The sequence below is a fragment of the Streptopelia decaocto genome (genome assembly GCF_964273445.1).
Source record: "Streptopelia decaocto genome assembly, chromosome: 14".
Lineage (NCBI taxonomy): Eukaryota > Metazoa > Chordata > Aves > Columbiformes > Columbidae > Streptopelia > Streptopelia decaocto.
This window is the reverse complement of record NC_138669.1, coordinates 13566453-13588171: the sequence shown is the minus strand read 5'-3', so window position 1 is coordinate 13588171 and position 21719 is coordinate 13566453. Positions and strand designations below refer to the sequence as shown.

At 46.0% G+C, this 21719-nt stretch overlaps 1 protein-coding gene across 1 annotated transcript in view; it reads left to right on the top strand.

Annotated features, from left to right (window-relative positions):
- UQCC1 (ubiquinol-cytochrome c reductase complex assembly factor 1) overlaps window positions 1-21410 on the top strand; it is a 52800-nt gene extending 31390 nt beyond the window's left edge. The window contains exons 8-10 of the mRNA XM_082065269.1: window positions 16100-16177; window positions 17554-17667; window positions 20203-21410. Coding sequence (XP_081921395.1) covers window positions 16100-16177; window positions 17554-17667; window positions 20203-20337 — 327 coding nt within the window. The 3' untranslated portion in view covers window positions 20338-21410. The remainder of the gene's footprint in view (window positions 1-16099; window positions 16178-17553; window positions 17668-20202) is intronic.
- Window positions 21411-21719: the final 309 nt, after the last annotated feature.

Sequence of the window (21719 nt, the reverse complement as noted above, 5' to 3'; positions counted from 1 at the left end):
GGCAGGAGATCCGAGGTCAGAAAAAAGAACCTAAACCCCAAAAAACCAACACCCCTTCCCACCCCTTCCTCCCAGAACCCAACACTAACGCTTCTGGGTGCAAATCACAGCCTGTCCTAGAAAGGTCCATGAGGCTTTATCCAAATACTTGTAAATTGTCATAGGTGCTTTTGAGCAGTGTTAGTCTTGAGTGTTGAGCTGTCATTCTGCTTCTGAAGTTAGTAAGGTTTTTTGGGTGCAAAATAACAATTTTATAACCACACGTGTTCTAAAAGCTGCAAAAGAGATAAGAGTAGGAGGGGCTGTCAAGCCCAGCATGCCAAACCTGGTTTAATTTATCTTAATCTCACTTTCCTGTTTTCCCACCAGACCACTTAGACCCCTGCCCCCTTTTTTTCCAGGAACACATCTACGTGTCTTTTGAATTGGTTTATTGGCTCTGCTGTGCACAGCACAATACAGCCTTTGTTATACGTTCAGCTAGAGCCGTTCCTGCCCAGTGACCCATAATTTGCTCTCGGTTACACTCGTGTACATCTGAGGCGGCGCCATCAGAACCAATAACGGGGTGCACGTCAGTGGGACGTGCTCTGTGAACTTGAACACCACTTTCACTCTTTTCACAATTAGATGACTTCAGATGATTAAAAATGCTGGTTTACCTTATACAAAACTTCCTAAACATGGTACAATTCAGTTTGTTATTCTTACTGTGGAGAACAAAAAGTCTGATGCTTATTAGGACTCAGAAATCGTGGTCAGAGTGAGATGAGTGAGATTCTGGAATGGCTTTAGAAGGGTGTAAAAATGATAGAATTTTGAAACGGAGCCTGATCGTTGTAGGAATCGCGCTGTCGCCGTTGATTCCCCTGCTGGCTGGAATATCAGGGGTGGTTTCCAGCCTGTCCCCAAAATCTGACGGGAGGTCCCGGGGTCACGTTGGGATGCGCAGAACAAACCAAGCGCATTATCCCAGAGAAGGGGCAGAGCCCGGGGGGCGTCCGGAGCCAAACAGTGCGGAGAAGGGAGGGAATGGACTGGGATATGAGGTAGAGGATAGTGCTTAGTAGAGTTGAAAAAGACTTCTAAAAACCTATAAAACTAAAGAGGAGAAGTTTTACTTTCAAACAGTCTATGTATATTTTGAAATGTGTAACTTTACTTGGACGTTTTAAGGAGAAAAATGAAAAATGTTATGAATTTTTAATGACTATTTAGAAAACATAAGATATAAAATCTTACCAGTTTCTGTTGTTCCCTTTAATAAAAACCTAACCCCAAAACAACAAAAAAACAAACATCAAAAAAAACCCACAACAAACCAAAAAAACCCCAAACCAAAGCAAACAACACAAACCAAGAACAAATGAAACCACTTGCCAAATCAGTGAGATATAAAAGTGCTGTGTGTGGTTTTTGTGCTTTCTTTGCTTAATAGGCCACTAGGAGTTGTATGATATGTTTTAGCTGAACTTAGCGTCGTGAAAGAAATAGTTCATCAATCCTTGATTGTTTCTCAAAGAGCTCAAAAGTTTACGACAATATTCCAGTGTTTTGTCATTTTGTAAAAGAATAATAGTGTCAGGTACCACTTCCCAAGTAAGTTCACTAAATTTGATTCTGGGGATCTTATTAACCTAAATATGCAGGAAAATGCATGTGTATGGAATGGTACCTTGCTGAGGTCTGGCACAAACAGGATGCACAGCAAGGCAAATGTAGCTTTACCAGCCTATGGAGTTTTGAAATAAGTGTCTCTTTCTCACGTTGTTTTTAGTGTAGTGGTTGTAGAACCAACGCCTGTGGAACTAACACAACGGGCTGTCTGAAACACAGGCACGTTGGAGGCACACCGAGGAGCCCTGGTGTTGAAATCAAGGTATAATATATGCTTGGGTTCTTTTCTGGCCTGCCCCAATTTTTCTGGCGCAAAAGAAAAATCAATTTAAACTTCCCAGATGCGTTGGATCCTGTTACTGTAAGGTAGTGTCCTTGGCCTGCAAGAAGCAAAGCTGGAAGCACCTTTTCCAGAAATACCTTTCTCGTTATTCCCCACGTTCTGCACCGGTGGGACCCGCATGGCACGTGCCAGAATGGGTTTCCCCATGCCGTGCTTGTGGGTGGTAAGTGCTGCCCCGTGTTCCTCGGACTCTCCAGAACACAGTGGAGTTGCCAAAATTCAAACGTTGCACAATGAAGTGATTGCTCACCGCAGCTGCGCCACTTTGACTTGGGCAGCGTGGCGACGAGGTGGAAGCAGAGTGGGAATCCCGACGGATCCTGCCCCGGCTCCAGGCCGAGCACAACAGCGGCACTGCCCGGCTCCTGCCGGGGCTCCGTGTGTGCGCACAAACCAGGCACGTCACAACAAGAGCCAGAGGCCACGAATGCATTGCAAAGAGCAAGTTTATTTTAGTCACCTCTCTACCGGGGGATCTCCGAAGTCGCCCCTGAGCTCCCAGGCAGAGGTGACACCAGCGGGGACGCAGGCGCTGGTCAGTTCAGCCCTGGTAGGAGAGCGCTGGGCCTGCTGAGCTCGCCTGTATTTCAAGGCTTCAGGCAGGCGCAGCCTCTCGCTCTTTCTCACAGCAAAGCAGGGATCTCAGACACAGTGATAAGTTGTCTGGGGTTCCTCACAGGCCTATGTTATCTAACACAGAGGTTCTGCTCATCAAGCACACAAGGTCAGCAAAACAATTAGTGTGATGTATGTGCTTTTTCTACAGACAGCTGCAAGTCACTTGGGTGTATTTACATTTAACCAACCTCCTCGCCAATCTTCCACTGTATTCCCATACAGTGTGTCACTCACCATCTCGTTTATGATTTGCCTGTGGTCAGTGCAGGGTTAAGTAACATGTTACACCACGTGTTTTGGACATGTACATTATCAGCTTGCTATGCTTTTGAACTTTTCTCCATAATTCCTCAGCTGAGATCAGCAGGTCTGCTTGGCTGAACCTTTGGGACTCTTGAGACCAAGGTGACTCGTGTTGTGGTTGTCATTATTTTTTAACAACTCTACGTTGCTGCAGTGAAGATGTGAATGCACTTTAAAGCTCCTTCATAAATACAGAAAAATACCGGGACCAATGTCTTTTCGAAATCTGAGTAGTCAAACAAATCACTGAGAGGATCTCTATTGTTCCCCATACATTTTAAACATATTGCTGCTTGTGCTTTTTGCTGCTGGTAGAATGTCACTGATATCTTCTGCTTCCCCTTCAGGAATGAATAACTTAATTTTTCCTTATGTTTTTGGTGCCGGCCTGTCTTGAAAGACGGTACCATGAGCAGCAGTGTGGGTTCTGGTGTGGCGCAGGGTTCAGAGGATGCTCCTGCCCGTCCCTCACACAGCGTCTCTGGGTGTCCTGGGCTTTGGCTGAAGCAGCGTGTCCCTGGCTTGGGTCTCTTCTGGGTGCCACAGGATAACAGGAGATAAAGCTACTGGAGAGTGCCCAGAAGAGGCCGTGAAGTTGGTGAAAGTTTGGAGTGAAGCCGTGTGAGGAGCGGCTGGAGTCCCTGGGTTTGTTCAGCTGGAGCAGAGCAGACTGAGGGCAGAGCTCATGGGCTGCAGGTTCCTCAGCAGGAGCAGGAGGGGCAGGGTGAGCTCTGCTCTGTGACAGTGACAGAACCCAGGGAATGGCAGAAGATGAGCCAGGGAGGGTCAGTGGGACATGAGGAAAAGGTTCTTCCCCCAGAGGTGCTGGACACTGAACAGGCTCCCAGGGAGGAGTCACGGCCCCAACCTGACAGTGCTCAAGAAGAGACTGGACAACGTCCTGAGACACACGGGGTGACCTGTGGGGTGTCCTGTGCAGGGACAGGAGTTGGACTCCGTGAGCCTTGTGGATCCCTTCCAACTCGGGACATTCTGTGATTCCCGGGTCACAGCTGCCACCTCTGTGGTGTGTCTGGCTGTTCCTCCTGTGTCAGGAGGCTCTGAGTGCAGGTACCGGATGGTGTTTGGTACCTACTCCTGCCAGGAGCTTGGTTGGGTTTGTGTCCTCATCCATCTGCCACTGAACGCTCCTGCGTGCTCCTGGTGCCTCAGCCGAGGGGTGGCTGAAGTGCCGTGTTCTGCACAGATCTGGACTTGTCTCCGCAGGGCACAGAGGTCTGTTTGGTACTTGGGATCTCTTCTGGAGATAAAGGTTAGAACCTTTATTTTGGGGAAGGATTAGTATCTGTTTCATTGCTTTGTTTCTGAGAGCAAATCGCAAGCGCAGCTTTATGGACTACAGCGATGGTTTCCAGGAGACAAAGAGGCTCAGTGTGCAAGAGAAATCCGTCTCCGATTTCTCTGTGACACCCAGTGCATTCAGGCTGACATGATCTTCATCAAGGTTATATCTGTACAACTGTGGTAATCACTCTTGTTCTGTCCTTGCTCTTGTCCTGCTGTCCTGTTCTCGGGGTTGCCTTCCTTACCTGACTTCGACTTTTCAGGTGCAAAAAGGTTGATTCCACGTTGGTTGCTTTGCTCTGTGGTACTGCTGTGTTATTGCTTTCAGGTCTGCCTAATTTTGGCATTTACTTGCAGTACATAAGCAATTACTTAAGGTCTTAATTCATCACACCCATTCTAAATGTTTTTTTCCCCTCCTTGTCCTTGGGCATTGTTGTGTTACCCTAACGCCTGAATTTGCTGGAGCTTGTATCTGATGGCACCTGCTTTCACATTTCTCCTCTGTCAGCGTGTCACATACTTCTCCCTTTCTACATGAGATACTGGTTTATCTCTTTACCTTTTCTTACGTCTCTTGTTAATTCTCTTTGTTTCCTTGCAGGACCCCTGCACACTGTCACACTGGATGTCACACTGGATGTCACACTGGCCCCACCACCACTCTCTCTTCCCTCGTGTTTCCTCTTGTTCAGCTAATCCTTTCAGAACCGTCGTGCCCGCTGTGCCTCTCGCCATCCCTGGCGTGTTTCATCGTTCCCAGTGGTCACGTCCTGCCTCTATTCAACGTGCTCGTCCCACAGCCTCCTGGTGCAAGGGGAGCTCAGAACCCGTCCTCTGGTCTGCTGGCTTCAAACCCACCCTTGCACGTTGAATCATCTTCGTGAATTTGCTTCTTTCAAGTCCACATCTTTCTTTGCTTCTTCAATGCCTTTATTTCTTTATCCGCACACTTTCCCATCCTAAATCCCGGTTGCGTATTTGCCATTGTCAGTGCCTTCCTCCGCTGTTAGGATCCTCGTGCCTCACCTTTTTCTCTCTCTGACGTAGGCATCACTCGTCTGTCTTCCGAAAGCTGCCGCAAGGACCATCTCTCTGGCTGGTTGCTCGCTGCGGCGTTGCAGCTCCTGTCTCCACTCGTGGCTGTTTTGCCCCGGGATGTGCGGGATGTCCTGGGCTGTGCTGCCCGCAGCTCTTGTGCCACTGTCATTGTCACACTCCCCCCAGCCCGCTGGGTTCTGCTGCAGACACAGCGATCACAAGCGCAGCGCCTTGCAGCCCAGCCAGGTCAATGGGTTGCAAATGGTTGTGTTTTCCTGTTAGAACTCAGTTTGTTTTGTTACTTCATTTCCTGACTTCTCTGGCCCATTTTTTCCATTTATAAAGCCTGCAGCTCTATGAAGCCCTTATTTGTGACTGTTTTTGCAAACAGCTCCCAGAGTAGAATAAATCATAATGATCGGGAAGTGCAAATCCAATCCATTCAATAATTCCAATGCTCGCTTCCGCGCTTGCTTGCTTCTCTGATTTCTGTTGCTACTTTGGTACGAGCAATGGTGTATGATGCTTTTGTGCACGTCTGGGCAAACCGATGGGTTTTTCCGTTTTCCATTCTGGTTTGGGAATCTCAATAGATACTTTCTGTTCCCTTCTCTTCCTCTTCTGTTTCTGGTCAGACCCAGCACTTGCTGAATCTCTGTTGACGTTAACTAGTTAATTGTCATTAACTTCTGTAAAAACTTCAGTGCTGTTTTTTCCATATTCAGAGAGCAGGAAATAAAGCAAAAGGTCAAAAGATTTGCCCAAAATACCAGCATATCTGATCTTGGAGAGCTCTTATTTGTTTCTAGCAAAGCACACATGATGTTGCTGTTCGGGTGTCCCAAGGAGCTCGAAAATCATGTATCTCGCTGAGAGCATCTGACATGTGCCCTTTTGTGTTTCCTGGTTTGTCCTGTACTTGCGAGAGGGATGATGGCCCATATGTAGGTTTAATCTGTGTTGTTCAGCGCATAAGGAAATGTTTGGCTTCTCAAAATCCTCGCCCATGCTTTTAGGATCTTCTGGAAGTTTATTTATTCACAGCAGCATCAAGTCAGAGTGAAATACAGAAGATGGAAAACTCACAGCATCTCACCGTGCAGCTTTTTCATGGTTCGCTTTCCTCCTTTGCCTTTTACTTGAGGGCAGGACTAGGGTAGAGAAATAATTTCTGTTCGCTTCTGAAAGGTTACAGTAATAAAGAAACTCTTGTTAACATCAGCGTATATGGCAGGCAGGAGTTTTCACAGTCTGGCATTGTTTATTTTACCAGCAATTTGGAACCTTCTGCACTCTTAAAATATTGGCAAGAAAATATTTAACTGTTAACTATTCTGTGGCATGCGTGTGTTTGAAGCCCTGGGGAGGAGGAGTGCTTGGGGAAATCAGGTTTTTCTCAGCTTATGATTGAAACCAGAAGGTGCAGAATATTGGTAGAAGGTGAAGGCAATGTGACTTCAAATGAGAATTTTACTCAAATGTGGAACTGATGGGAGAATGTCAAACAGGTCACGTATGAACAGGGCTGTGCTAGGAAACAGTGGGAAGCCTGATGGGGCAAACACAAATTAGCCAGAAATGAATTGGAAAGGGAGATAGTGAGAAAAAGCATTTGCGTTTGTCCTGTTCTCAGCCACGGGGTGAAGGCTGCACTGGTGCTGGTTGTTAGCATCAGGGATTAGATCTGTTAATTGCTCACTAATTGTGTGGACTGTAGCAATCACCACTCCAGACTGAGGGGTGACCTCATTGATGTTTACAGATATATAAAGGGTAAGTGTCAAGAGGATGGAGCCAGGCTCTTCTCGGTGACAACCAGTGACAGGACAAGGGGCAATGGGTGCAAACTGGAACACAGGAGGTTCCGCTTGAATATGAGAAGAAACTTGTTCCTGGTGAGGGTGGCAGAGCCTGGCCCAGGCTGCCCAGGGGGGTTGTGGAGTCTCCTTCTGTGCAGACATTCCAACCCGCCTGGACACCTTCCTGTGTAACCTCATCTGGGTGTTCCTGCTCCGTGGGGGGATTGCACTGGATGAGCTTTCCAGGGCCCTTCCGACCCCTGGCATGCTGGGATTCTGAGATTTTGAAATCCACTTTTTTTCATGGAGAGTTTTTGAGGAGAGATGTGACTTGCTTTTTTGGAGAGGAGACAGGTGACTTGCCGTTCTTACCCAATAGAATCTTGTTCTGATCCCAAATTGTTGGAGGAAGAATGTGGTTTTTTTCATTAGTTTTTCCCCTAGGGAAGGATAATCCGTTTGGTCTGAGTAGAATCATTCTTGCTCTTACCCCTACATAAAAAGCAGCCTCTACCCACGAGGTTACTAAAAGCTATAGGGAAGGTAACAAGTTTTTTAATTGCCCCGGGGTATTTCAGGTGAAATCCATCCCGGGTCAGCAGGGTGAGTGCGGCCGGTGTCCGGGGTCACGGCACACGCAGCGGAGACGCCGCTGAGGCACCCACCACAGATACCTGGGGAAAGGTATAAGAAGTGGAACTGTGTACCAGGATTTCTCACGGCGTGTGCGCTGGGTGTTCACTAACACTAATACAGAGCTGCGTGGGGACCGTTGTATTGAGTGTCTACTCACACAAATCCTCCAGGAACGTTCAGCGCCTTTTTTATCTCTTTGGTATTTGTTACTCGTTAATGTCCTGTGGCAGTGACTTCTACCACTTGATTGTGTTGCGTGAGGAAGTACTTTTATGTTCTCTTAAAGTGTTATTTGGTTGTTTTGTCAGCTTTTTTTACATATTTTTAATGAGAAACAGTGAACAGTAGTCCCTTGTTTACCTGCTCAGTGATTTCACCTCTCCATCATCATCTTCCTCATTTCTTCCTGAACATAACTACTGTTTTCTCATATGTCTAATCACCTTGGTCTTTTCACTGTGGTTTCTATTTCTTTTAGATCTGTTCTGAGACGAAAAGGTAATTAATATATGCAGCATTTTATATGTGGACACATTATGGGTTTATGGCAGAATAGGGTTCCTCATAATAGCTCCTAAAATTTATCTTTTTCTTCATTGAACTGAAGTTTTTTTAGATTTCTCCACAAAATATCTTCACGATCCATTTCCAGAATTGTAGGTGCTAAATATGTGCACATTGTTGGATACATTTTATTATTTATTTCTTTTTACACCTACTACTAGCACCTTTATCAGTACTGAATATTACTGGTCACAATTATCTGTGATTGTTATTTTAATTAATTATTGCATTTTCTACTAATTTGTACTTACCTGCTTCTGCTGAAATACTTCAGCAAATACAGATGCCACCTTTCATGGCTCTGCAGCCCTACTAAATGTTATCTAATATGTTTCGTTTGGTTGAGTACTTTATGACCCCAGGGACTGTGTTGCTCTTGACTTTTATTCACAGAATCATAGAATGTCCCGAGTTGGAAGGGACCCACAAGGCTCATGGAGTCCAACTCCTGTCCCTGCACAGGACACCCCACAGGTCACCCCGTGTGTCTGAGGACATTGTCCAGTCTCTTCTTGAGCACTTTCAGGTTGGGGCCGTGACACCTCCCTGGGGAGCCTGTTCAGTGTCCAGCACCTCTGGGTGAGGAACCTTTTCCTCATGTCCCACTGACCCTCCCTGGCTCATCTTCTGCCATTCCCTGGATTCTGTCTCTGTCACAGAGCAGAGCTCACCCTGCCCCTCCTGCTCCTGCTGAGGAACCTGCAGCCCATGAGCTCTGCCCTCAGTCTGCTCTGCTCCAGCTGAACAAACCCAGGGACTCCAGCCGCTCCTCACACGGCTTCACTCCAAACCCTTCACTAACTTCGTGGCCTCTTGTGAACACTCTCGAGTAGCTTTATCTCCTTTCCTCCCATGTCCCCCGCCCTGCACACAGTGAATGCTCCAGGTGAGGCCGCCCCAGCCCAGAGCAGAGCGGGACAATCCCCCCTGCCCGGCTGGCCGTGCTGTGCTGGGTGCACCAGGACACGGGGCCCTCCTGGCTCCAGGGACACTGGTGGCTCATGCTCAACTTTCCGTTGAACAGAACCCCCAGATCCCTCTCTGTGGAGCTGCTCTCCAGCGTCTGGTCCCCCAGTCTGTCTGTACAGCCAGGGTTGCTGTGTCCCAGGTGCAAAATCCGGCACTTGCCTTTGTTGAACTTCATGTGGTTGGTGATTGCCCAGTTCTCCAGTTTGTGCAGATCCCTCTGCAGGGCCTCTCTGCCCTCCAGAGTGTTAGGGCTTACTAAACCCTAACCCTTGAGAGTGTATTAAGTTATCTTAAGGCTTTTTCTGTGGGCGGATCATATCACATGGGATACGATGGCCTTGCAGAATCCTGAGTGCCACGAGAAGGTGATGGAGCGATGTTAGGCACCTGGTGCCAAAAGGGGGGCAGCAGATGAACCAGGAGCTGGTTCCAGCGGCAGCGTGTGGTGGTTCTCAGGGGCAGCAGAGCAGGGCACCCCTTGCTGAAGCATGCGGTGGATGCAGAAGGTTTACTGCATGCAGACACCTTTTGAAGGCTACTATATAGACAAATATCAAGAGCTGAGGATTGTCCCGAGCTGAAATTGTTTGGGAGAATACACGGAGGAAAGGATATATCAGCTTGTAGTCTTGGTGCTGGTTTCAGTGGATCTGGGCACTGCGCAGGGCGAGATACCATGTTAGGTGCAGACTTGGTCTGATCTGGAACATATCTGTGACAGTTACTACGGTTTGTCTCCATAAAGAGATGGAGTTTTATGGGAGCTCTGTAAGTGCTCATGGGGAATATCTTCCTTAATAATTTATTTACCTTTGCTACTGTCTTCTCCAATTGCCTCTTTTAAACTTGGCTATGTAAATTCCTTTCAGTTTATCAGACTGGATTCTTGATTCTGGTGCGTTCAGAAACACGTTCACGATCAGTTTTAGGCTTTTAGCAAGTAGTTTTTTAAAAGAGGCATTACAGGAAAACCCCTCTACAACTGCTCGCCCTTACAGGGTGAACACAACCGAGCGCAGCGATGTCACCTCTTGTCCCTGCTCTGTCCTTGAGAGGTTGTCAATGAGCTCTGCCGGCCACGTGCTACAGAGAAAAGGAATTCGGAATAACCCCCTGTATACTGAGAACAGCTCGGATTGTACTGCGATCGTCTTTCACTGTTACCGTGGTAGTTTCCAAATTAATAGACTGGAAGACAGAAACATTCCTCATTTTCCTGATAGCGGCCAGCTGGGGTGACCACCTGCTTTTGCTGGAACCTGGAGGTGATGTTGTATTCACCCATTTTTCTCTGTCTGCTTGAAAGGAACATGCTCTGAGAAGCATTCCTGATGATTATACACTTGTTGCGAAGGGAGCAGAGCATGCAAATGCCTTTTCCCATTGACATACTGTTGTTATGGATTGAAGATTTTGGCAGGAGCTGGTTGTGATGCAGTCTGACTTTTAGCTTTTGTCTACATTAATATTGGGATATAGGACTAGGTTGTCACTGAACGTTGAAGGAGGCTTTAAAGCCTATTCTCTGAAGTTACTTACCTGCTGAGGTGCATTGCAAAATTTTATTTAGAAAATCCGAGGATTTATCAGAAAAGTTAATATTTAAAAGTATGTGGGGACTCGCAGCTGTAGCTAATTACAGCCCAGCAAGCTTGTTTGCAGACAAAATAACAGGGTGGTTAATAAAAGACACAAAAAATGAAGATTGGAAAAATAATTTCTGCAATATCTTTGTCATTTCACAACTATGTGAGATTGCCTGAAGGAACTGGCCTTTTTGGCCCCTTGCTACACAGATATTTTTAATCGCTTTTATTAATTTAATTTTTCTGATCCTAGCGACAGTCTCAGCCATTTTCAAAATTACTGTCCTACAAGTAATAGTTATGTTATTGGAGGAAATAAAAGGGTCGTATGCAACTTTTCCCATTTAATGTCACGTGCCTTTATTAAAAGGGCAGCAAACACTTAAAAAGCCCATATATAACTATATGTGGTCATATATTATTTATAACTGATGTAAACTATATATTATAAGTCATTCTTTCCAAATGCAACTTGAGAGAAAGTCCATTAAAAAGCCTCAGTGTTTGAGGAGTGACATTTTTTATCACATAGGGTTTGTCCTGTGTCTCCTCTGCTGGTCCCGACTGCAGCGGGAGCCGAGGACATTTGGTGGACGTTTGGTGGGTGTTCGGTGGACGTTTGGTGGGTGTTCGGTGGACGTTTGGTGGGTGTTCGGTGGACGTTTGGTGGGTGTTCGGTGGACGTTTGGTGGGTGTTCGGTGGACGTTTGGTGGGTGTTCGGTGGACGTTTGGTGGGTGTTCGGTGGACGTTTGGTGGGTGTTTGGTGGGTGTTCAGTGGACGTTTGGTGGGTGTTCGGTGGACGTTCGATGGGTGTTCGATGGACGTTTGATGGACGTTCGGACGTTCGACGGGTGTTCGGTGGACGTTCAATGGGTGTCCAGAGGATGTTCGGTGGACATTCAGTGGACGTTCAGTGGACATTCGATGGACGTTTGATGGACGTTCGGACGTTCAACAGGTGTTCGTTGGATGTTCGATGGACGTTTGATGGACGTTCGGACGTTCAGCAGGTGTTCGTTGGATGTTTGATGGATGTTCGATGGACGTTCGGTGGACGTTTGTGCCATGGCTCACGAGAGTCCCCAAGTAGACTCAGTCCTAAGGACAAACACGTGCTCGTACCTGCCTGACTTGTTTTGCACAAGAGATGGATTAATTCTTACTGTATCAGCATAAACTACTACTTTGCTATTACAGCTTTAATCACTCCGGGAGCACATTGATGATGGAGTGTATCAGCCTAAATGTTACCTTTAAAGGGCCTAATCTTTGTTTGAAAAGACGACTGTGCCGACACATCTGTGTACAGGTACAGGAGCAAATACATTGTACAGAAGAGGCTTTTTATTTGAGCAGGAACGGTATAATGAGAATGAGGGGGTGGAAACCGAAGCCAGAAAATTCAAATATGAAATGAGATACACATGTTCAGCTGTGAGGGTGATATGCTTTAGCCAAACACAACTTACTGAGCTTAGTACAGAGGGAGCTCGGTGAAATGTAATGGTCTGTGATATGCAGAGGGTCAGGTTCTATGATCTAATCATTTCTTCTGGCTGAAATCTCTCCATAAAAAAATCTAGTTCAACCATAACTTACGGCCTAAAGAGAGGAATTGCTGTATGAAATTCAATGACTAGTCCCTCTACAAGGTGCAGGTAGAAGTGTCCCTTCTGGCTTTATAGTCTATAGATGGATTCATGTGTTAAAGTAGCTTAAGGGTGCAACACACACTGGTGAAACCACAACAGAAAAACTCCTGTTATTGTGCTTTCGGACAGTGGAGCCCGTGGACAGCCCAGCTGTGTCTGCAGTGGTCTGACGGGAGCAGTTGCGGAGCGGAGCGTCCATGGCCCCGTGTCCCCGCACACGGGGTGACCGGCACCGTGCGGCTGGGCCCCGGGGCCGGGCGAGCACATCATGTTCCCAGTTCGCACACACCCGGAGCTCTGCGGTGTAAACCACAGCGTGGGAATGGCGGTGAGGAGGAGAGGGATTACAAAGGAACACTCCCCATCCATCCAAAACACTAATAGGGACTAATACTATAGCAGCTTTCATTTTAAAGACTGTGCCCATACGTGAGGTATTTTCATTCATGTCCAGCATACACAATAAAGCAGCATGCTCTTACTGTCCTAGAGAGTTTGTTAGGATACAAAACCTTAACCGAGCGTTGATAAGGTGAATTGTCTGATAGAGCAGTAAGCCTCACCGGTTGGCTGTCGAATGACGCGTATTGAGGCTGCAGGTGAGGTTTCTCATTGCAATATAACAAAGAAAATGCAGTAGCGTTACGTTGGAGTCGTCTTGCAGGCAGAATGTGGGATCGTGGCATCTTTCAGTAAAAAGTTCTGACCTGATACGTTAGCCGTACATTTCTTTTTTTTTTATAAAGGACTTGTAAATGTGAGAGATGTACCGAGAATGTATTCCCTGTTTTGAACTAAGATAGTTCTTTGTGTCAGTTGAGGCGATGGTAGATGGATTTATTGTGGTGACAGCCCTGCCGTGGCTTGTTCCAAAGGAGGCAAAGGGGCTGAGTCCCTAGAAGAGCTCCAGATGTTCCTGATTTTTTTCTTGTTATTAGCAATTACTCACTTGGAAGGGTCCAGCAGCTTTTCTTCTCAATAACAAACTGTGGAAGAGTCAGCAGAATCATGACCAACCAGCTCATGAAAGTTGCCAGTGGGAAGAACATGTACAAACTGAGAAAGAGGAAGCGTGTCCAACAGATGCTGATTTGGATTTACTCAGCTTTCTTGTTTTATGAAGCAGGATTTCTTTCTTACCATGTTACTATTTAACCAGTGCCAGCTGGATTCTTCAGAAACTGCAATATTCCTTTAAATGTCATTTTATTGCCCAAGATACGGTGCCATCCCCAAAGTCGTATTTTATATTTTAAACTGTTTGCCTTTTAAGATGTATTTATTGCCATGTTTGTTTAATGTGGTTATCTCCTTTGTCAATCTATTCCTTGCTAACTTAAAGCTGCTGCTCTTTGGTTTTCGTACTGAAAGCTGCTTCCCTGGGGATGTATAGTCCAGGACTTGTCTCTGTAATGGGACTATTTGTTTTCTTTGCCCCTTGCAGTTGCCTGCTGTAACATTTGTAGTATGTGTTAAGTAATCCTTGAGGTAACATTTTTATTATGTCATAAAAAGTGCGTGGCAAATATATAATAACTCACGGAATTTGTTTGTTTAAAATGGAAGGATAATTTATTGAGTGTGTTACATGAGACCTGCTCCCCCTTATTAGAGCTGTAGAAGTGCAGCTTATTTAGAAGTACGTTCTATTGAGAAAAACCACGGTCTCTGACATGCATAGAAAGTTTGAGCATGGTTGGGTAGAAATGACATCATAGTTTATGTACTCAATAAAAATTTAATTAAGTCATTACAGAAGTTGCAGTCATCATTTAACCCTCTGATTTCTTATGTTTAGTTCTTTTTTTAAACATTCAGTAATAACCAGTCTCCAAATCTTGAGAGCCTATAAAATATCTGCATGAATTTTAATAGTTTCTACTAATGGAAAAATATGAGTAACTGACATAAAAGGCATTTTCCTTGTGTTTGCGCTATATGCATTTCTATAAAAATCAACAGATGAAAAAGATAGTGGTTTAATGGAAGAATATTTGGAGGTTTGCTAGCATGGCAAAAACTAATTCATATTTTGATAGAAAAGCTATTGCATAATTACCAAGGTCGGGATACTAAGAAGGTATTTGGGACGTGTGGTTCCCAGTGTCCTAAGTGTGAAGATTGCAGATCTGCGAGTGTTCCCAGGTGTTGTGCACATCGCAGCCAGCTCTGCCCGGCCCTCGGCACATCTGCTGTCCTGCCCGCGCCCCCGTGGCAGTTCGCGTGTCACACCTGTCCCCGCACGCAGCCTCACACGCACGTGTTCTGCTGTGCGAAGGGAACGACCCTGGGGATTTACACTCACGCTGCATGCGACATCTATAGAAAAGAAGTTAGATCTCTCCTGAGAGTCAATACAAAGCAGCAGCTTTTCCAATGGACGTGCAGCTTCGCCCTCAGGAGAGGAACTGTTGGTTAAATGATTTAGTTGACGGATGCCATAAGTACAGGCAGGAGGAACGGCCGGGGTGTGTGAGGGATGTGCCGTGAGGTGTTTCAGCAGCTCTTCTCTGTTGGTTCCATCTTAAGCTCACATGGGGTCAGTGGGTGGCTTAGGCCAAACCAGCAAATATTTAAGCAACTGCTAAATTTAGTTAAAAGTCAGTGTGGGACTTGGCCTGAGTCACACTTGCAGTATAGGGGGAGGTAGCTGGATAATCACAAACTCTGAAAGAAATTTAGTCATAGTCAAAAAAAGGTTGTGTCAAAAGAGGGGTTGTTGAACCTGGAGAAGAGAAGCTCCGGGGAGACCTTATTGCAGCCTTTCAGTGCTTAAAGGCGGCTTATAAGAAAGATGGGGGCAGAGTTTTTAGCAGGGCCTGTTGGGACAGGACAAGGGGTGGTGGTTTTAATCTAAAGGAGGGAGATTCAGGCTGGACATGAGGAAGGAATTGTTGCCCCTGAGGGTGGTGAGAGCCTGGCCCAGGTTGGCCAGAGAGGTGGTGGATGAACCATCCCTGCAGACATCCCAGGCCAGGCTGGACGGGGCTCTGAGCACCCTGAGCTGGTGCAGATGTCCCTGTCATGGCAGGGGGGGCACTGGGGAGCTTTAACAGTCCCTTCAACTCAAACTGTTCTGTGGTTCTATGAAAAACTAGTAAGTGTGTGCTTCTAGTGAGATGCCGGAGAAACAGAATTCGTGATTCCTGAATGAGAAGGTTGGTATTGACGAGTACGGAGCTGTGGTGGGGATGGTGCCTCTTCAGTGTTACAGAACTTTTACTGTAATGACATGTCCAGCTCTAAAGAAAAAAAGCTGAAAATCCTCCGAGTTTCTAAAAGACCTGTGTGATTGAAACAAGAAAACCTGCTTAATAGTTAAAACACAGAGCACCCTTCGTTATGCGGGTGTGCGCTGCCCCGAAACGACGGCCTGGCCTGCGCTCCTGCCGCGCTGCGCTGTTCTCCGCCCGTGTCGCTGCGTGTCAGCGTGTTGGCCGGCGAGTTCTCTGCCATTCATGTATTCTGAGTGACACTGCCCTTCATTTGTGTACAGAATTACAGGGGCTGTGTTGTGTGCTGTTCTCAAGGGTTTGCCGGCACCACCATGGCTGCCGGCGGCAGATCCCGGCCTGTGGGCCCAGGCGCTGTTTCTTCTTTGCCTGCTCAGAGTGAACCTGATAATGTTTTCTCGTCACCTCCTCTTTTTGGTTTATTTTTCAGATTAACTCTGTTGTTCTAAAGGAAGATATGAGAAGTATGGTGGAAAATTTCTACGCGGCTCTATTTGGATATGATGAGGTAAGAACGATGTTTTCAGAGGACGTGCAAGAACAAGCAGACCTTCGAATTAATGAACAGAGGGTCCTCCACATGGGTAAAACATTTGCCCTACATATCTTTGGAGAAATGTTATGTTATGGAAGCAGACTATTTAGCTTTTTGGGTCATGTCATGCATTAAATTAAAGTGCTTTTAAGAAAAAAGCAAGCACACAGCATATTGATTAAAAACCAGGGATGTGGAAGGAGGGATGTTCTTTGTCACCGCTTGACCACCAATAAATCATTTCCTCCCTCTGAATCCCATAGTACTCAACTATACTTTGAAACCGAAGAGAGTATTTATATGGAGTGTGTGTGAGAGGGTATTTATAAGAGGTGCAAGTGTCTGCAGGCCTTTCGAGAAGAAAACACGGTTACATCATCTCTTTTAGTAGTTATTTTTTTGCTCCAGTGGGTGTTGCTTTTCAGGTGCTCCTATTGACACAGTGATGCTATTTTTTGCATGGTGATTTGCTTTATTAATATCTTGCAAATGCGAACATGTTAGAGTTGTGGACAGTGTCAGGCATGCAGGTTTTTAATCTAGTTTTAAGTATAGCCAGGACACGTCTGCCCGTGTCTGTCTGTCTTTTTTTCTTTTCTCTTTTTGTTGACACTCTTTTTGGAAACAAAATGTCTGTTTAAATTAAAAACAAATGTTGACCTTTTATTATTTTTAACTGAAGGTTTTAAAATCCTCTCTTGCCTTTGGCGAATGTGTCGGCAGAAGACAGGAGTTATGAGACCATGGTGGTAACAGCACATAATCTAAAAAGACAATAAAAGTGGGAGAGAATTTAGACAAGAAGTGCTCATTGTTGTGATTCTTGCATAAGCCAAATTTAATATTAGATTTAACTGGAAAGATCTAGATAGTTCTTGACGATTCTGAGCTCGCTCTCATTTGGAATGAAAAATAGAGAAGCAAAGCAAAATAGCGAAGTCCTAACAGCATTTCTGCAACGTTGTATGTAATATCCTTTGATTTTTCTTTTCCAAGTGTCATGGGCTTTACCCCATTCTGTGGGGTGGTGCTGTCTTCTCTGTAAGGCCAGAATTTTTATGGTAAAGATTTCATAGCATAGAAATGCAGTTATTTGCTCCTGCATTAGGAATACACTGATGCGGGGTTTTTTTGCCAAATTAACTTGCCAGAATACTTGTTGCAGGCTGCTCTGTAAAGTGATTTAAGGCCATTTGTATTCTGGGGAAGAGACGTTGATGCCTTTCCATACGTATAGTCCGTGGCAGCCGTGGGCTTTGAGACAGGCAATACTGGCAGCCGCCAAGTGAAGAATCGTGTTCAGGCCCTTTTCACCTGCACTGTTTAATTCCCCTCTGTATTTCCTTTAGGGAATCTTGTCTGATGATCATGTTCTGGCAGCAGCTCTTTGGAGAAACCTTTTCAACAGGAACTGTGAGGACCCTCGGCATCTGGAGTTACTCGTAGAATATGTGCGCAAACAGGTACCCTACAGCTCATAGCGCAGCTTCCTTCTCTTCTTTAGAATATTCAATATGTGTTTTTATTGTGTGCATACTGTGTAGCTCAGTTCCCCTCATAAATAGAACTGATACTTTTATTCAGTGATTATTTTTAAGGAGAAAAAGGTAAAAAAAATATAAAAAACGGCTGATATTTATTGCAGTTTGATGAAGAACGACTGCAGAGAAATTCACAGAATATTGAAAGCAATCCTGCTCCTCTTGTTCTGCACCTGTGCTGTGGAGGGGCTTGTCAAAATGTGTCATGAATGGGCTGCAACTGGTTGTAGAATTACAATTGATGTTGCGGATTTGAGATTCCCTTCATAATGAAATAGCGCACAGAGCTTGCAAGTCTCCTGACGATCTTTGTGGAAAAGAAGTAAAAGGATTTGTTTTCCAGAATTACTTGTTTCTTTCAGTTATTACCTGGAAGAAACAATATTATGTAGTGTTAGTCCTCTCAACCCTTGGGAGGTTTGTGAACCAGGTTTCTGGGAAATGTTGGTAGGATATAGTCCAGGTGGGCACCGAAAACAGAAAAGGGGTGAGAGAGGTTCTGGAGTTGGATGGGGAACTGAAGACCAGAACCTCCACAACATCGTTCTCTAGAATGTTTCCAATACTATATTCAGGAGCAGATAGAGATTTGGAGAGACAGAATTTCAGCATGTGCCTGAGAAAACGGTGCAGGAAGCAAAGGGCTGAACTTTGTAAGAGACTGAGGGCACTTCTGCAATGCTTGAGGGCTTCTCAGGAGGGACAGGCTTGCTGATCCTTAACATCAGGGAGGCTGTAGGAAAGTTTAAAACTGAAGACTGGCAGGGAGCGAACACATATAAAAAGTATGGAATTCGGGACAATTTGCTGCCAAGTGGGGAATTTGTTGTACATCTGTATATCCAAGTGAAGGATGGGACAGGAGCCATCAGCAGTTGAATAGGAAATAGTGATCACACAGATCCACGTGGCACGTTGAGGAAGAATCAGCAGCTCGTGTAGAGACATGTCACCCTGCAGACACCTCTCAAGCGTCCCGGCTTTACATACGTCTGGGTGAGCCCTAAACTGCCTGTGCCGCACAGGAAGGACTCCTTGACACTGCAATTGGATTATCAAAATCTCAGCTCAGCACTCAGTAGGGTTTAAAAAAGGCAAAACAAATGCTCACAATTACTAAGGAATAGAGAATAAAATAGTGTTGTCATGCCACTTTGAAAATCTATGGTCACCTTGTGATCGGGAATAATGTGTATGGTTTGGGTTCTGACCATCGAGAAAGATTAAAGCCCAACTTGAAAAAGGCTCAGAGAAGAGGGTAAGGATGGCATGGAACAGCTCCTTTATTAGCAACGAGTAGGATCCCCTGCCTGAAAAACAGCTGAGAAGGAAATGAGACAGCTCTGTGAAATCTCGAAGGTGTATAAAGGTGGGCAAGGAAAGGCTGTTCACAAGAACGTGGGACGTAACGTTGCCACGGGTTGTGTGGGATGTGACAATCGCAAAGCTGCTGGCAAGGTTTATGGAAGAGAAGTCTGTCCAAGGCTATTAAATCCACAACATCCACTTCATGCTCAAAATACCCAAACTAACACATTTTGAGAGGGAGGGAAAATAAACAAGGAAAATAACATTGTATGTATGTGTTGTGCTGAACTCCTCCTGGGGAATTGGCCGTGGGTGACTGTCAGAAACAGGAGGTGGTGCTTGGCTGGCTTGTGGGTCTGACCCTCTGTGGCCACTGCTGTATTTTTTCCTCTGTTGAGAAACTTCTTGTCAAGTTATCTTTTGGTTCCAGTACGCACTGCTATGAGGTCTTTCCCACCGTTTCTTGCTGATCCTGTCTCTAACAGTGGCTATTAGTGGATTCCAGAGAAGAGCACAGTAACCGGGCAGGCATGTGTGCTATTTCCCTGCTCCTCTCTCCCAGCAACCTGCCTCACAGGCTTCCTGAGCCAGGGGTGGTTTTCCTTGTCCCCTTCCCCTCCCCCATGTTTACAGAGTCCCGTGGCAGCAAGTTAACCCTATGTTGTGTCACAAAAGGGTTGGGTATTGTAAATCTCAGGTGTTCTGTGCTGGTCAGGCTTTTTTTCTATAGTGATAAACCTTGTTCTGTGTGAAACCACTTTTATGAGACCGCTCCATTTAGGTGATGGCACCACAGTGTGTGTCACCTGAATTAACTGCTGGGAAGATGAAGTGACTCATGTTAGCTTTGCGTGGCTCTTCTTTGTCCTGCTGCCAGACTCTGCGAAGAAGCATTAGCTCAGGTGTCGGTAGAAGACCTTACGCAGTTAAGTCCGGTGGATCTGCAGATACTTATCTCCTGGTCTTTCCCTGACGCTTCAGCAGTCGTAAATTATCTTTTTAGCTCCTGCCTCATTTTGCAAATGGCAGAGGGTGCTAAAAGCTCCCTGTTCTGCTCTCTGTCGGGAAAGCCCCGTGTTTGCGTGGCCCTGGAGGAGCCCAAAGCGCGGCGGAGATGGGTTGTGTTGCACTAACGTCCTGTCCTTGCAGGTGCAGCACCTGGACGCGCTGAGCGGGGACGACCTGCTGCTGACGGGCGAGGTGAGCTGGCGCCCGCTCGTGGAGAGCAACGCCCGCAGCATCCTCAAGCCCCTTGGCCCCGTTTACAATGACGAAGGACTCTGAGACGCCGGCGCCTGACGTTTCTATCAGCGCGTCAGATCGGCCGGGGCCGCGGGCCTGACGTGGAGCTGGGCTGAGGCTGTGGGCTCAGGAAGGAAAATCTGCTGTTGGAGAGAAAAGATTTAATTAGTTGTCCTTTCCGTGGTGACTCAGCAGCACATGGGACAGGCAGACTCTTCCGAATACGCACCTGCAAATAAATGCTAGTTGGTCTGAGAACCTCTGTCCTTGTCACGGTGCTGAGTGGCCCTTGCTGACAAAGGGAAAGACCTGCCTTCTGTCTTTAGGAAACCAGATCTTTTACCATGACTTAGAGTTGTCTCATGAAGACATTTCTGTCCTTTGCCTTGTTTAGAACTGCTACATAGACCCAGTGGTGTTCCTCTGCTCGCTGAATGGTTGTGAATGCAAATCCGAGCTTTGCATATTAGATGTTAATATATTTTAAAAGCCTGATATCAAGATGGAATGGCCCATTTTTTGCTTTAGTGGAGTTAAGAATTGCTTTAACAGACTCTGAAGGGTTTTCTGTGAAAATCCTCTTTAGGAACTCTCTGCTCTGTTGCACAGGGATAGGAGGATGCAGAGAATAAAGCACAGCCCCAGTAATCCTGTGTGACTGTCAGGGAGCTGAGCGGCTCCAACAGCGACTCTGGCCATCTTAATGAGCATGAAGTCCGAAACATGACAGGGCCGTCGCTAAAAGCTGCCTCAGAGTACTTGATATTTCAGTCTGCCTTGATGATATTTCCGTATTGTTTTTAGAGTTGTGGTCTAAGAATGTCTTTGTGAACAGAACGTCCCTTTAGCTGTGCGGGGCTCACAGCGCTGTGCTGGCTCCATCCCCAAACTGTGCTCCAGGGCTTCTAACACGACCCATCCAGCCCAGGGAAAACTTCATATGGCTGCGCAGGCAAATTATGCCAACGTAGTAATTACGGGAGCAAGAGCTCCACTGATGGGACAAGCAGAGGTCGGGATGGTTCACCGGGCTGTTTCCAGGTCAGTGGCAAGAACGGTTTAACTTCTCTCCTGTCTAAAATCCTACTCAATAATAAAAGTGTGTCTGGATAAAATCGATGTGTATGTGTTTTCTGTGCTGTGTGTACTTTTGATAAGAATAAGACCTGTAATATCAGGACTTGTTCCTAATAAAACTATTTTTAAAAAGTCGAAGGTTAATTTGCGAAATTAATCCTTAATTTGTGAATCCTTAATCTGGTGCAAGTGTGACTGTACCTGGCTGTGACTGTTCTTTCTGAAGTTGCTTTCTTCATATTGTGTGTTTTGGGGGATGTTTGCGATCCCTTCTCTGTGTAAAGAGCAGTGGGATGCAGAATATAGGCTCCCAAACACTTCTTCTCTTAGGGAGCCTTCTGTGTATA